The sequence below is a fragment of the Aquarana catesbeiana genome, linkage group LG13, assembly GCF_042186555.1.
Source record: "Aquarana catesbeiana isolate 2022-GZ linkage group LG13, ASM4218655v1, whole genome shotgun sequence".
NCBI lineage: Eukaryota > Metazoa > Chordata > Amphibia > Anura > Ranidae > Aquarana > Aquarana catesbeiana.
In genome coordinates this window covers 136,109,738-136,127,346 of record NC_133336.1, presented here as the reverse complement: position 1 = coordinate 136,127,346, position 17,609 = coordinate 136,109,738, and the positions used below count along the sequence as shown (strand labels likewise).

At 42.0% G+C, this 17,609-nt stretch overlaps 1 protein-coding gene across 2 annotated transcripts in view; it reads right to left on the bottom strand.

The window, feature by feature from the left end:
- Positions 1–17,609, bottom strand: part of INO80 (INO80 complex ATPase subunit) — a 357,091-nt gene that overhangs the window by 266,412 nt on the left and 73,070 nt on the right. For both annotated transcript variants that reach the window (XM_073609688.1, XM_073609689.1), the window contains exons 6-9: positions 17,001–17,121; positions 15,112–15,323; positions 12,543–12,596; positions 12,001–12,204 (exon numbers count right to left, since the gene is read on the bottom strand). In XM_073609688.1, the coding sequence (XP_073465789.1) occupies positions 12,001–12,204; positions 12,543–12,596; positions 15,112–15,323; positions 17,001–17,121 (591 nt within the window). The remainder of the gene's footprint in view (positions 1–12,000; positions 12,205–12,542; positions 12,597–15,111; positions 15,324–17,000; positions 17,122–17,609) is intronic.

Here is a 17,609-nt window from a genome sequence, read left to right as displayed (position 1 = left end):
AGCCTGTGTTTCACTCTCCTTGAAACTTCAGAATCGGCAATGCTATGGCTCCACAAACATATCACTATAATGTCTTTCTACTCCATGCTCTGTATTTACAGTATATGACATCTTAAATGATTCTGTGACCTTCACTGTTATGTCGCATTGTTGATTTCTTTAACTAAAGAATTTGTACAAAAAAAAAAAATCTAGGAGTAAAAGCAGACTATGACTCCTGATGAGTAAGCTCGGAATCGGTCTCTACAAGCTACTATGGCTATGAAAAATCAGGCACAGAATATGCTGGAGAGGGTGTGGGAGTGCACTTGCATCACCCAGATCAGAGTCAGCAAACAACTGGGTAATGTGGATGAAAAAGTCTTACTTAACCATTGTAAAAACCTTAGCAGAGAGGGCAGAGGACCCAGCCACACCCAATGAGGATGGGAGAGATTAACAGCAGAGGACAGCATGTCTCCTGGGTGCAGACATCAGCAGTATTAGTAGGTGGGCAGCAAGCAGCCCCAAAGCTCCAAGAGTTATTAGTAGAAATTGATCTGGGAATACTCAATACAGTAGGATTGTATCCCTCCAACACCTCATAGCTCAAGCTAAGAGGCAAGTGTCAGATGGCTGGAGATGGCCAAAAAGGAAAGGGGAACAATGGCACTCAGTGATTAGTGAAAATGAGGTAGTTCCTGGTGCTCGGCTTGACCGCCTACTCACTGAACCCTGAGAGATAGAGCAGGCACTGAGGCAATGCCGATGACTGTAGACCAAGACAATGCTCCGCAGGTGTAAGGCTGACCGCAGGTCAGCCTGTAATTGTAGGAGTCAGGCTGCATAAAGCCTGCAATCCTATGCCTCCTTCCCTGTGGTCGTAGGACCTCGTGTAGTGTGCGTCACTTCCGGTGCGATCTGTCTGACGTCACTTCCGGATTTTTGTCTCGGCTAAGAAAATGTGCGGCTGCAAGGGGAGCTCCGAGTCTCCCCACTTTCAGCGGCAGAATACAGGTTTGGTCAGGGGGGTCCACGGGCAGGCGGCCACCTCCATCTGGACTCTCCCGGGCATCCACTGGCATGCCGCTCTCTTCCCATTCTGGGTCCGGTCAGGATGAGAGCCCCGCCGGGTTCACAGGCCGCCTGCTTCTCCCGGTGTCCACACCGGGGGGAGGGGGGTTGATCGGCCACCCTCTGCTCCTCTCCTTGTGCTGCTCCGGTCCATAAGGGGGCCGCCTGTCCGCTCCTCCCGATGCTCACGCCGGGGGGGTGATCGGCCACCTATCGGCTCCTTTCCCTGTCCAGATCCAGCTCCACGTGGGAGCCGCCATCCCGGCACTCACGCTGTGGGGGAAGGTCGGCCGCCCGCCTGCCTGCTCCTCTCTCCTTATTGGCGGTTATGAGCACAATGGGGATTATGTCCCTGTTTTTTTTTTATAAGGAACAGCTGTTTTTGCAAAGGTAGTTAATGCATTAATGCGGATGGGGGTGTCCATGGTACAGCTTGCAGACAGGGCAGCCTGCGGGTGCTGCCTTTTCACCTGCATGGGGCCACGCTACTAGCACCCGGTTACCTCATGCCACGCATGCATAAGCACAGGGTTCAGGGGTTAATTCAGGCTGTGGGGTTGTCATGACACTTGCTCATAGCCTGTCATCTCATTATATTCTGTGGGGGTCCTTTGGGGGCATGCAATTTACGGTTTCTCATGTAATTTATGGTTTCTCATGCATTTTTTCGGTTTTAATGCGATTTACGGTTTCTCATTCATTTTACGGTTTCTCATGCAATTTATGGTTTCTCATGCATTTTACGGTTTTCATGCGGTTTACAATTTCTCATTCATTTTACCGTTTTCATGCAATTTACGGTTTCTCATGCATTTTATGGTTTTGCATGCAATTTACGGTTTCTCATGCATTTTACGGTTTCTCATGCATTTTTCGGTTTCTCATGCATTTTACGGTTCATGCGATTTACGGTTTCTCATGCATTTTACGGTTTCCCATGCATTTTGCAGTTTTCTTGCAATTTACGGTTTTGCATGCAATTTATGGTTTCTCGTGCATTTTACAGTTTCTCGTGCTTTTTACGATTTCTCGTGCTTTTTACGGTTCATGCGATTTACGGTTTCTCATGCATTTTACGGTTTCCCATGCATTTTGCGGTTTCTCATGCGATTTACGTTTCTCATGCATTTTACGGTTTCTCATGCATTTACAGTTTCTCATGCATTTTACAGTTTTTCATGCATTTTATGGTTTCATACAATTTACGGTTTCTCATGCATTTTACAGTTTTTCATGCATTTTACCTTTTCATGCATTTTACCTTTTCATGCATTTTACGTTTTCTCATACAATTTACGGTTTCTCATGCATTTTACGATTTCTCATGCAATTTACGGTTTCTCATGAAATGTACGGTTTCTCATGAAATGTACGGTTTCTCATGCAATTTGTCACTTCTTATGCCTATTCATGTTTTTCTTACATTTCCCATGTTTCTCACATTTCCCATGGTTCTCACGTTTTCGCATGTTTCTCACGTCTTCCCATGTTTCTCACGTTTTCCCATGTTTCTTACGTTTCTCACGTTTTCCCATGTTTCTCACGTCTTCCCATGTTTCTCACGTTTTCCCATATTTCTTACGTTTCTCACGTCTTCCCATGTTTCTAATGTTTTCCCATGCTTCTCACGTTTTCCCATGCTTCTCACGTCTTTCCATGCTTCTCACGTCTTCCCATGCTTCTCACGTCTTCCCATGCTTCTCACGTCTTCCCATGTTTCTCACGTCTTCCCATGTTTCTCACATTTTTCCATGTTTCTCACGTTTTCCCATGTTTCTCACGTTTTCCCATGTTTCTTAGGTTTCTCGCGTTTTCCCATGCTTCTCACGTCTTCCCATGTTTTTCACGTCTTCCCATGTTTCTCACGTCTTCCCATGTTTCTCACGTCTTCCCATGTTTCTCACGTCTTCCCATGTTTCTCACGTCTTCCCATGTTTCTCACGTCTTCCCATGTTTCTCACGTCTTCCCATGTTTCTCACGTCTTCCCATGTTTCTCACGTCTTCCTATGTTTCTCACGTTTTTCCATGTTTCTTACGTTTCTCACGTTTTCCCATGCTTCTCACGTTTTCCCATGTTTCATGTCATATGCTTTTTTATGTCATGGCCTTTCGTTCACTGCATTTCCGTTAGCTAGTGCTCACATTCAGGGTCTGTCATGTCTACAGATCCATACGGGCTGAGGTTTCGTTTTGATTGTTGTCCCACAATCTTCCCGCCTGTTTTCCATACGTCATATGTGCATTTTCACCATTACACCTTTACTACTACCCACCACGGTCTGTGGGTACCTTAGCCCTGAGTGTTCGTTTTAATTTCCTGTCCTGGCGCTGCAGGTTGCTCGGGCTTGCTTACTGCATACAGTAGGGGGGTGTCGTCATTATATTCACATTCTTGCGCTCTTGGTCTTGGCATTTCTGCACCCACATCATCATACTTGTCAGGTACCAGGGGTGTTATGTCATGGGCTGGTGGTCTGTAATGTTATCTGGTTGCTTTCACACAGATGGGTTGTCCATGTTCTGCCACTGCAGATTACCCATCACGTCTATGGGTTTAACAGATTGAGGTGATCGTTTTTAATTGGCTTGTTCGGTGGCAAGTCTCCTCATCATCTGCACCTTTGAGACATATCTCAAAGAAAATATTGTCCCAAGAAGGTTAAGGTGGGATGTCCCCCCAAATGATGGCCTCAATGACCAAGAATCAAACGATGAATGGTACAAATTCTTTAACGATAAAGGCCTTGAACTGATAGGTTTTTTGCTAGATAGGAAAAGAAGGAAAAACAAGATAATAGACCAGAATATTGCGGACCTTAAAGAAGAATTGGAATCTCATAAAGATACGACCGAATTTAAAACTCTAATGACCCAATTGAATAAAGACCTTGCTAAAAAAATATAAAGAGGTCCAACAGAGGAAAAATAAGAAACACACGCGAGATACCAACGATTTCCGGAATGACCACGTTTTTAAATGGCAAAGCCAATTAGGGAAAACCGAAACTTTATCAACATATTCTACACCTTAAAAAATAGTGACAATGTATCCCCAACCTCCAAATGAGCTACCCAGGCCAATTATGGAAAACCAAAGACATGAGGACTCCAGGGAAGTAAACAGGGCCATGACTCCAAGACATAAAGAGAATGATGGGAGAAATATCGAATATCAGAGCTATACCCCATATCGGAATGAGAGGAGGCCTCAACAAAATTATCGGACACCACAAAATGGAGGGAGAAGACCCCATTACTGGAAAAATAATAGAAGACCCCAAAATAGGAATAACTGGCATAGACCACCATACGGGGAACGAGATTTTAGAGGTCCACTGTACGAATATAGAGATCAGAGGAGACCCATGCAAGAATACAGAGACAACAGAGAGTCGGAATACTATAGACCAAGAGATAGGAGTCCCATGCAGGAATATGGATATGAAGATAGAAGAGGCCCGCCGCAGAGAAATTATCGATCGGATGAACGAAGTCCATTCCCTACCTATAATTACTATGCCCCCTTGATGAATAGAGAAGGAGAAGAAAGACCAACCAGACCGTACCCCCCACCTTATGGTGACCAAGAATCGAATAGGCCTTTTTTAGACCGGAGCAGAGAGAATCACCCGGTGAGAAACCCAGACGAGATGCGCGGCCCAAGAAAAAGTCCAGAAAGAAGAGAGGACGAAGATCCGGCAAGAGACAACAAAAGAAAGAGAGAGTAAAAGGAGAGGGGATCTTTAACCTCAGTGGCCAGGCATTGACACATGAAGAAGTTGGGGTACTAGATAAAGGGTTGAAATATGCACCCACAAAAAATCTCAATAAATTTGAGACCTATATTGGGATCCAGAAATTTATACGAAAGTTGAATATTTAGAAATACATAGCAGGCAACCCTCCGATACCTAAATTAGTAGAGCCCGCAAATGATGGCATCCTACATAGTTCACTCAGGAACAAATCTGTTTTTAACCCTCCAACAAAAGATAGTAAACATATTGATGTAAGTAAGTTGACAAATAGGCGGGATATTGTTATTCGCCCAGCGGATAAGGGAGGTGGGATTGTGATCCTCTCAAAAGAACAGTACCACAACTCGATGACCCTGATGCTGGATGATACCAATACATATACCAAGTTATTGAAGAACCCTGTATTTGGGTGCCGGAAGGTACTAGAGCAAGTTGTTCACTTGGGGGCAAAGAAGTCCATACTCAACAAAAAAGAAGCAAGATTCCTCATACCAGATTCTTGTCGTACGCCAATCATCTATCTATTACCTAAAATCCATAAAAATAGAACAGATCCACCACCTAGGCCGATAGTCAATGGCATTGAGTCACTGACATCTAGGATGGGCCAGTACATTGATACCTTTCTACAGCCAGCAGTCCAGAAAACAGAAGCTTATCTGAAAGATAGCAAAGAGATGTTGCAAATCATAGAAAACATTCCAGGTGGAGAAAGATCATGGGTTATGGCCACTGCGGATGTGTCATCCCTATATACGATCATCCCCCACCATCGGGCATGCGAGGCGGCAAAATGGGGCCTGAGGAAATTCACCATGCTCCCGTGCATGCAGAGGAAGTTCCTGATCAAGTGCCTAGATTTCGTTTTAAAAAATAACTACTTCTGGTACAATAAGTCATATTACCATCAACAGACCAGAGTTGCTATGGGAGCAAGATTTGCCCCAAGCTTACTGGCCTTTTCATGGCACAATGGGAGGAATATAATGTCTTTAATGAGCAGCCAAGTGAGCTAGTTATATACAAAAGATATATTGACGACATCTTTATACTGTGGAATGGAGAAGCAAGTAAGCTAATTGAGTTCCTTGAACAATTGAATAAGAACGATAGAAATATTGTACTTACCTGGGATGTCAGTCCGAAGAGAATAAAATTCTTGGATCTGGAGATTTCATTAGACAACTCCATATTTAGCACTAAGACGCACTTTAAGGGCGTCGATAGGAACAGTTACCTCCCAATAGAAAGCTGTCATCACAAAAACTGGATTTTTAATATTCCGAAAGGCCAACTGATGCGGATAAAGAGAAATTGTACCAAAATAGAAACGTATTTTGAACAAGCCGAAAAAATGGGTGAGAGGTTTATCTCTAAAGGTTACGATCGCCAATTTGTTAGGACCAAGATCGCTGACATTTCAAAGATTGATCGGAAAGAACTGATTAAAGAAAAGACTACACAAAAAAATTCAGTTGAAGGAATACCACTGATACTAGATTTTAATGTGCAACATAGGAAAATAGAAAGGATAATCAAACGCCACTGGCATATCCTGCTGGCGGATAGACAGCTACAAGGAATTCTCCCTAGGAACCCGAAATTTATATATAAAAGGGCACCCACGATCAGGGATTTAGTTGTTAAAAATGTTGTGGATCCACCCAAGAAACCTTTTTCTTTTTTTTACTGGTAATGGATTTTTTCCGTGCAAAAGATGTTTTGCTTGCTTGAGGACCAAACGCCCAAATGAAAAAGTGTTTCATTTCACTTCAACCAGCACGGGAGATAGCTACAACATCAAAGATTTCATTTGTTGTAATACTGAAGGGGCGGTATACTCCCTTGAATGTAGCTGTGGCCTTCAGTATGTGGGTCGGATGAAAAGACCCTTGAGAGTACGTATTAAAGAACATGTCAAAAATATTCTCAATGGCTATGACAAACATTGTGTCTCAAAACACTTTCTGACCTGCCATAATAAAGATCCCACCCACCTTAGGTTTTGGGGTATTACACCATATATCAAACACTGGTGGGGGGGGTCATAAGGTGAGAACCCTAAGTAGATTGGAATCCAAATGGATCTTCACCTTGGATACTTTCTGGCCCCGTGGCCTAAATATCGAATTTGACCTCAACTGCTTCCTGAGTGATTTTTAAAATTCTTTTTAGAATTTATCCATTTCCTGCCCGCTTTTAAATAACTGCCTAGTGATATGTTCATTTATCTTTTATCTGTTATCTACTTACTATTCTTCACCGAGATTTTATTTAGGATTGAAAATGAGTCATCCATTCAAATTTACTCTAGAAATATTAAGGAATGGATAAGGGGCATCTATGCATGGACACATATCCCGCTTATTTTATCCTACCATTTACACACCTGCAGCTAGCTTTCTGTCCCTGTGAATTAGGTTTATGCATACTAGCTGGTTTCTATCCCATTTATTCACTCCTAATTGATCAATTTATCTATTTAATTTTATTTACTCCACTCTATTTTTTATTTTTTGGTTTTAGAGTATGATCCCTGGCATTTGAATGTATATGTTACTTATGAATTCGGTTTAGGGCATATATATGTAGGCTGAATATTGTTGTTTGACGTGAGCCTACTATCAGTACTGCTGCCTCTCTCTCCCGTTTTTTTGTAGAGCGATACATATTTTTTTATATTTTTTTAATATATATTGTTTAATTAATTATTGTCTCCGTCTTCAGTATATGACGGGATTAGCTAATTTTAAGATTCACCGAGGGTCTATGTCTTCGGTTGTTTTCTTTCTTTTTTGTTTAAAGATAATCACATCTATCTGTTAACCATTATACTTCCAGCCCTATTTAAATTTAATTCCCATCTGCTAGTATTTCTTTTGTTTAACGTCTGTATCCAGAGTGTCCTAGGCTGATATGTTAACATCTGTCCCCCGCTGCTGACAGTATTAGATGTTTGTATTGGTTCTACATTGCCCATTGGCCCTGTGAGTCAGCTGATGCTATGGCCGGCGCACATCACATACAATGGCCGCGCCATGGTGACTCTAGGAAAATGGCCACCGCAATACAGAATAGCGGTCTTCGGGAAAATGGCCGCCCATTGCCGGCCATTACTTGACTATTTAAAGACACTTTTTTAGCCTGTATACATCCCCTAATGAAGTCACGTGTGGTGTGACGTCACGCATAGGGATAGGACAGGCTGTACTACTGCTAGAGGCTCACGAGCTCGCCGCTCGTTGGATTTTAACGCTGTTTATTCATTTTTATGTGAGTACCCTATTATACTTGATAAAAGCTACCCTTTTATCAAAAAAGGGTATTACACTATTGGGATCCTTCTTGCTTTGTCATCTACATACTCCCTTATCTTACTCCTGAGGGAGCCTTACCCCGGATGTAGGACCGTGAGGGATGCGCTGGAGCCCCTAGGTGGACACTACTAAAGGCTTATTGGTCATATGCTGTTGCCCTATTACCCTAAGGTAAGGGGCCAATACCCACCTGTGTGTGTATACACGAAGATGCACATGATTTGATCCACTCTGAGCACTTTAATTGCAATGATTGCATGCTAGGACGTTGCTGTCACTTTCTGAATTTACTGAAGGACTTGTTTATTTGAGCACTTTTGAATGTGATTGTAGATTATTTTAGTTTAATTTGTTTGAATTTTTTTTTATTATTTTTTTTGCACAGTATCACCTATGTGATGCACGTTGTTTCAATTTGTTTGGGATCCATGTTGTACTTATTTGGATACAATGCTGCACACTGTCACCTTATGAGCTGTTTTTGCACACAGTGCTAATCACATGTTTTATTTGTATCTGCACCTTATGAAGAGGCTTTTATTTCACTTATTGTCAGTGAGCTAAAATGTTATGGTGATACACTAATTTTATGGTTTTATGTACACATTTATGATATATTTTTATTAACCATATTTTGGCCATTGCCATTTACCACCAGTATTGGCTCCTTTTATGTTGATGCTAGATGTATTTTTAGCTAATTTAATTTTATTTATCCAAATACCTTAGGGTTTGTAGCTTATTCACTTAGATATAAATGGGTGGTGCTGCGCTAATCCTAAGTCTCCTCATCTGTTCTTACGCTGCTTATGTATTTCGTACAAACTCACGTTTCTCATGCAATTTACATTTTCTCATGCAATTTAATTTTTCTCATGCAATTTACGTTTCTCATGCAATTTTCGTTTCTCATGCAATTTTCGTTTCTCATGCAATTTGTTGTTTCTATGCTAAACTCACATTTTTTATGTTTCTCTCGTTTTCCCAGGTTTCTCATGTTTTCCCAATGTTGCTCTTGTTTCTCATGTTTCTCACGCTGTTCATCAATTCACGTTCTCGTGCTACAGGCGTTTCTCATGTAGTTGCAGTTTTCTGGCAGCCTCGGTACTCATGCTGCTCACGTTTTCTTCAGCTCTACACAGCTTCATGTGTTTCGTTCATTCACGCAGCTTACGTTCCTGGCGCAGGTTTCTCAGTCTGCTCACGTTTTTTCTCGCAGTTCATGTTGCTGTCCCAGTGGTGTGTCACTTCCACTCAGTTCATGGTTACTATTTTCATCATTTTGCGGGGTACCGTTCATATGTTTTGTCCTCTCGGTTGAGTTGGTCGGTTTTAATTGGCATGGGCAGCAGCAATTCTTCTTATTCAGGTTACATTCTTATCTCGGTTCTGCTTTATAAATTTACATCTTACCACTTACTTCAGCACCTGGATACGTTTTCAGGTTGCAAATTCCGTTTTTTGCAGGACATGTCTCAAGCAGCGGATATTGGGGTCTTCGCTTCTTTCCCTCCTTCTCCAGCTGGTTGGGTCAGGGCACAGTGGCTCACCCTCTCTCAGAACCTGGTCTGTCCCAAGGCTTCATTTTTTCACACTCAGCTAGCTTCAATTCTTGACCCGATGGCAGTACTCCTACGCAGTGGATTGCTTTCCCGGCTTCGGCGCGGAAAGCCCAGTTTTTAAGTTACTGTTCCCTTGCTCGTTGAGCGCAAGTGCGGAGTAGGTTACCCAGCTGACTGCGGTTTCTTCCCTGTCCCAAATGCACACTACCTTTTATTTCCTAGCTACATCCGGCCAGGATTGGCAAAAGTATGGAACTATTGGTAAGTCAGCCTATGGCAGCTCCAGCAGCCTTTACGGGCTCAGGGGCTTTAGTGGATTCCGGAACCTTCTCAGTCCCTAGGCCAGTATCAGTAGGCTCAGGTCTCGGACGCAGATGCTGGCATCACGCCTTCTCTTTGGTTTCCAGTATTTGTGATGGATTGGATTTCTATTTGGCTAACGCAGCAGCCTTGATCGTTAAGTCTTTATTTTAAATACCAGGAAGGCTCATGACACTGCTTGGGGTGTTTTCCAGTCAAAATTTTCCCCGTCATGACGTTTAACATCCAGTTCCTACTTGGTTTTTTGTCTCTTTTAACTCACATCGGCCTACAGCACTATCGGGGCGTATCTGGCTGGGACTCAGCATTTCATGTTGTTGGTAGACCCCGACAGGCCTTTCTTTATTTTCTGCGCACTCTTTTTAAGCTGTCCTCAGGGATCCTGAAGAGTAGCCCTCCTGCTGTGCTCAGCAGACTTCACATCATGGGTCATTTTTTTCGTGTCGTATCTGTCATGCTCTCAATGTCTCCTTTGCGTTGGATTCCAGCTTGGTGCTCAAGGCAGCGCTATACCCGGCCTTTTGGGAGTCCTGAGGGCCAGGGGAGTTGCTCTTCTGGCCTAGGGTCTCACTTACTTTTGGCCAAATCAACGGGTTTTGCACCCCAGCCTTTTCTGTTACATCTGCATGCTCGCAAGACGCAACAATCGGGTGGCGGCACTGTCATCAGGTTTTTGGAGCCTGGCAAGGCGTGGTGCCCGGTGTTGGTTTAAACCAGCTCGGCAGTGCTACATCTTATAAACCCAGGGATGGTCCTCGGTTGCCTTTTCCTAGCGCTCCCCTCTCCGTAGCTCAATGCATACTTCATTGCCACCCTTTTTTGGTCTGGACCCTAAGGCATACTTTGGCGTTCATGCAAGATAGGAGCAGCTTCTGTGAATTTGTGCAAGGGGGCCTCGGCCCTTATTTGGTATTTGGGTAGGTGGAGGTCGTCTTGTTTCTCTGGGTATGTCCCAGAGCCACTTTTGAGATGCCACAAGCGGTTGTCAATTTGGCAGATTGTACGTTAATTCAGTGGGTAATAAATCTGGCTGTCAAAGCTTTCATCCTACTGGGTTTATTTTTGCCCCCTTTTAGGCATACTGACCACGTGACCCAGGCACACTTCAGGTCTATGTTCTCTGTTGCTCTTTGTTCCTTTCCTACACTATCCAGAGATTGACTCCGAGTACAAGTGTAAGGCTGACCGCAGGTCAGCCTGTAATTGTAGGAGGAGTCAGGCTGCATAAAGCCTGCCCTCCTTTGCCTCCTTCCCTGTGGTCGTAGGATCTCGTGTCCCACCCACCCATTCCCTTTCTTTTTTTCATTTTATTTCATTTCATACTTGGGTATGCCCCCTTTTAGGCATACTGACCACGTGACCCAGGCACACTTCAGGTCTATGTTCTCTGTTGCTCTTTGTTCCTTTCCTACACTATCCACAGACTGACTCAGAGTATAAATAACTTTTACCATAACAGAGTCTGGAAAGTGTTCCACGTGAAAGCCAGTGCCTGAAGGTCACTTCAAGGCTATTCCTGCAACATCTAGTGAAGAGGGTCTGGATGCAGTACTACACCAAAAGCCATGCTGGGGATGACCACACCAGATAGTTGTTGACTTGAGGGGAAACCGCTAGCAGAGGTGCAGACAAATATCTTGATTGAAGAAAAATCAAAGACAAAAAACGTACTAGTAAAATATTAGGTCAGTCCTCCTAGCACACTAGAAAAAAAAACTGAGGCATGCTCATAGTAGAAAGGAGGTTCCTTGGCTGGCTCACAATATATATTTTTTTCTGTTTGCCAGTGTCCCACAATGAACAAGTAAGAAATTATAATTGCTACCCACCTTTTTAGCTGTGGTATGGCAAACTGGAATATACTGTACAGGCTGGTGGCCACTGGACAGACTAATCTTGGTAGGGATACATTCACTGGGTCTGGTATCCAGCAGCTCCATGCACAGTATATTTCTGCATTAAACAAAATAAACAATTAATTCCTTTACCTCTCTCATTTCCTCATCCAATTTGCGCTGTTCAAGGGCTTCTTTTTCTGCCCGTTTACGATGCTCTTTCTCCACCTTGTCATATTTTTTCCAGTACAGCGACACTTCCTTCATTAACCTACGTGCTCTAGGAAGTGTTTCCTTGCAATTCTTCTGTGCTTGAATAGCAGCTCTGCGAACTTCCCGCATGCATTGATGAGCCAGCTAACAGAAAAAAAAAAAGTATATTTATGTATACTCTATGAGCCAGCTAACAAAAAAAAAAAAAAATTGTATATTTATTCTGCAACTCTGTTAATTAAAAGAGCATGTACCTAATGCGCAATAGAAATCACAAATAAGATAATTCAAATAATTCACCAAATTAACCCCTTCTATCCTTATTTCCATGAAGCGAGCATCTTATACTTACCTTAAGTATTATATCTATGCATCAGTATTAAATTTCGCATCCAAATAAATAATAGTATTATTATATTAAATAGAACAATACAAGCAAATTAGAACTTTGTCCAAAAAATGATAGTGTAGGGAAGGTATACCTTTTTGCTGTTTGTTAACAGTAAATTGCGGGCTGAGACCTTTTGCTTGTAGGCCTGAAAAAATTGTTAAATAATTATTAAAAGGGTTTATGATACAACAAAAGAACCCCAACAGTGCAAAACATAAATACTGATTGTCACATTCCTCTTTATTTTACAATTGCTTACACATCTTTTCAAATTTTTAATATTGTAGTACAACTAGATATTTTACAGCTTTGAAATTGATAAACTTAAAAGTGGAACGCCATTTTCATTTATTTATTTTTACCCCCCAACCCCTTCTTGTATTAAAAAAAAAGGGTTTTATTTTTCATAGTCAGGCAGACTGTCTTAATTCTTTATCCTGCATATTACATATTGCATGCATCTGTTTCTGTTTAATATCAGACTGCATACAGAGTCTAACTCTAGTAAATGTGGGAGGGATGGTGCAGATCTTATTCTTCTTCTATGGAGATACCCAAAAGTGCACCGATACGGTCACGTTTTCTCCCTGCTAGATATGGCATTTGATCCTTCCTTGAAGTGCAACCCTCTTATGGGTATTTTCGGTTACCTGGACATATCTATTATGGACCTGTATCCCGCAGATGCTGTGGGCAAGGAACTCTGTAAAGTAAGAAAACAAAATTGCTAGACACTCTCCAATTCTCCACATGTAATATTACACTGGCTTTGAGAGATGTGCTGCATCATCTTGATTGAAAAACACAAATAAACTGATCAGGGCTGTCTGCAAATGTGTCAAAAATTATATTGTGCCTGGATTGAAAGAGTTGACTGTTTCTTGGGGCTCAGCCCATCTCTTGCAGCTTTTTGTATTCTTTTATTACAGCTGTTAAAATCATCTCCTGTGAGATCAAACCTTATGTAAGGGCATGGAGCGTGGAAAATTAAGACTTGACAGACATTGTAAAGGGCAGAACTGCAAGACTATACAGACTGTAAAAAAAAAAAATTGCAAAGGTGTTTGCTTTTTTTAAGTAAAAAATACCTAGGAGAGCACCAGGGGGTGGTGGGCTAAATATTCAGAGTTCTGCTCTAAGCTGACCTGGCCCAAACCTTTCTTAAAGTGGTTCTAAAGGCTCAAGGTTTTCAGAATGCATGAAGGTAAAAAAACCTTCTCTGTGCAACAGCCCCCCCTCAAATACTTACCTGAGCCCCATCTTGATCCAGGAATGTGCACAAGAGCCTTGGCTCCCTGGGCACTCTCCCGTCTCATTGGGTGAGACAGCAGCAAGAGCCAGTGAGCCAATGAGGAGAGAGAGGAGGTGCGGCAGAGCCACAGCTCTGTGTGTGAATAGATACACCGAGCCCTGGCTCAGGAATGAGCCTGCTTGGGTGCCCCCATTGCAAGCTGCCAAGAGCTGGCGGGGGACACAAGGGACTTGAGAAAAGGAGGATTGGGGCTGCTCTGTGCAAAACCACTGCACAGAGCAGGTGAGTAAGACATGTTTGTTATTAAAAAAAAAAAATTAAAAAAGCCTTTAATATCACCTTATATATCAACGGTGCTGAAATGCAGACAGCCCAAGTATATGTATTAATCTTTAAATTGATCCGTGTGGAGATACTTAGGTTCTAGGCCCCGGCAACAAAGTGGCCCTTAATTTCCATCTGAGAACAAAACGACCAGGGCAGGAGTTAATCTTGCATTGGACAGTGTACAGGTTAGACTTGGGATCCAAGGGGTACGAACAGGTCATTGTAATGCACAAATACTGTATATTCAAAAAACAAAGCAACTGTAGCTAGGGTGTACACTGCATATTAAAAAAAGACAGAACTTCTCTTTTCCACTATGGCTTGTGGTTTTCTATAAGAGCAGTGTTCAAATAATGGTTTGCTCCATGTTTCCCTAAAAAGAATGGCATGCAACCTGCTTGGAACAAGAACATCAAGCTGGAAGTCTGGCCATTTGGAGCAAACATAGTGAATAACTTAGATTTCCAGTCAACTGTTGTATAATTAGGCCACAGTATTAAAGTAGCAGCGCAGGCAAATAGCTAAATATATAGATGAAATACATACTGTATAAAGGAGCTATTTTACCTACCAAGGGATTTCAATTTCTTTCCATCCAGTCTTGAGATTTACACAGCTCTACCACTCTATACAGCCTTGTAGGACAGGACAGAAGACCCAATTCTTTTCCGCTGCAGTTTAGTAACACTTACAGGTCTTTTGCCTCTTTTGGTCTGTGAATAGACAGTGCTAGAAGGAAGCAGGAGACCGCTGAGCTATATTCTAAGTCACGCTGCTCTCTTCTCCTATTAGGATGTTTCTTATTAGCATATGTGCACTGCAGTACAATCAACAGACTTCCCTGTCAGAACTCTGTTGTACAGGGATTTCAAAAGACTCATACCAACTCAAATGCAGGTAACTAGACTGCTTACATTTATGGATATATTAATGAATAAAGAGCCCTATTAAACTGTGTCCTTTATATCTGCCTGGAGATCAGCTTTAGGGGGACACACAGCATTCCCTTGCTATCACGTCATAATGCATGACAAAAATCTAATAGCCTACCCAAATCTGAATCTCCCACCCCCCCATCTACCTTTGGCAATTCTTTCTTTACGATAGTGAGCCAGACTTTTCTGCGACGAGCATTAAGCTGTTCTAGTGTCATGTGCTTCTTCTTCACTATAGGAGTTGGAGCATCATGGGAGAACTTTGCAAACACTTTAGTGCGGTGGTGTCTATGAGGAGACTCATCTTCAGAAAGATCTTCTTCTCTCCGTCTTCTTTTCTTCACTTTTTTAAGCTTAGCTTTAGGAAGCAAAGGGGAAGAGTGATATTTTTTTAGGAATGTGGTGTTGTAAACCCTCACATATATGCCCAGCAAAGTGACTGGCCTCAGATTATGCACAAAGATAAAACAAATCCTCCTACATAAATTGTACATGGTTATCTGCAGCCCTCTTTCTCTACATTGCATCCATTCAAAGCTCAGAATTAGTACAGCTTGGATGAGCTTCCAGAAAGCAGGGGACAGGGAGCTGAAGTTACACTCTGCGGAGCTCAGTGAGAAGATTGGACGGAAGACAAACACCCTTCACACAGAAACATAGCTGTGGCTGTCATCACAGGCTGTGTGCTGGAGTTCTGTCCCCTGTCACCTTTGAACTCTTCGGTTCAGGAAACTTGTCAGACATGACTCATACAGATAGCAGGGGAATGAGGCAGCAGACAGAAATTACACTTAGTGCTCTGTACTGAGACAAGTACACACTTTTAAAGGATGTGCTTCTATCACAGTTAATGTCTGTGGTATACAAAGGGCTAAAAATTTGTTTTTAAAGTAATTCAAAATGCATGCTTTAGAATGCAAAAGTAACTGCTTTTCAGGTGTGCATTTGAGCCCATACATTAAACTTGCTTGCAAAGTCATATAAATGGACAGATTAGGTATCTAATTTTACTGAAGGTATAATCTGTATTATCACACTTCAATTTAAAACACATACCAGTTGTACACTGCTATAAAATAGATGTAAAAAAGTGATTAAAGGATAAGTTCACATTTCTAAAAAAAAAAAAAAATAATAATAATAATAATAAATATACATTTTTCTGCAGGTAAAAAATAAGGATTTATTATTTCATTTTTTCTAGCAGCCTGTAAAGCATTGCACTCGTGATCAGCAGATCACAGGTGCAATCTAAGGCTCGTGCAGACTGTCAGTGTATCTGTCTTCTTGTGCCACATACAGACAGGCAGTTACACAATAACAGGAAGATTCAATGAACTACCTAGAGTGCTCACTAGCACCTTGGCAGTTCATTGAGAACTACAAGCTGCCAGCCACAGAGGCTATTGGTACTTGTAGTTCATTCATTCACAAATCTCTGTGAATGAATGACGCCGCTGTGTAGGCAGAGCCCCACAGGGCCACGTTCTTTTCAAATTGTGACAGCGGGTGCAGGGAGAGGATCCCCAGCCCGCTGTCACAATGAGGGGGAAGGGATCAGCGAGAGGCTGCAGGAGTGAGAACATATTACATGTTCCACCCTAGAAACGGGTGAAACATATTACATGTTCCCAAAGGTGAACTTATCCTTTAAGGTCTCTTGCACATACAGTATAAAGATGTAAAACCCTGAAGGCAAACTGTATATCCACATACAGCCATTCCTGCAGCTGTACACAGCACCTGTGCCTTCCAGATGGGAAAACCAAACCAAATTTTCGTTTGTACAGCCCCATATACTGTATATGAGCCCTAAAGGTGTGACAAAATCTAAAAGCAGACCATGGCACTGAACAATGATGCAACAATTATGTGTACATTTTCTACTATGTGATAACGTTTTTCTTAACAAAATAGCCAATTATCACGTTTGTGGTGCTTCCTGTCAATAAAGATTTACTTAAAGCAACAACCATTTGTTTAAACAAACTGATAAAGAATGACATTTCATGAATATCTGATTTCATTCACTCACCCTTAAATTTTTTTTCATCTTTGATTTTTTTCTTTCTTGGCCCTATGAGATGACGCTGCTGTTCATAGAAAGGATCATGGGTGGACAGGAGACCTGCACTGTAATACTGATACCCCTGTAGCTGGACCACAAAATAAGATTAACATAAATGACAGACATGGGTAGCATTATGAAATGACACATTTCTGAAGAAAACAACTAACAAATAAATCAGGACAGGACATTCTAACAAAACACAAAAAAGCTGGAGATAAGACATCCATAAACTTGCACAATTCTACTAAAATCATTAAAGTATAACAAAAGGCAAAACTTTTTCTTTAGTTTTGGATGTAGTGTACATTAATTAAAACCACTGGTAGGTTTTTATTGCTGTCTGTGTCCTCATTAGGGAGATTGATCCTCTCTATTTGTCCTGTTTACCATTAGCATTGAAAGTGAAAGTAAAAAAGAAAAAAGAAAAACAAATTTTGGGTTGTCCCCAGAAAATAGTGGAGGGGAAATCTTCCAATGGGGACAATAGTCCTGGTGACCTGGAGGTCCCCAGGGGATTCCCTTAATTTGCAGGGATTTCCTATCACTTCCTGTTTTGGCAAGGACAGGAAGTGA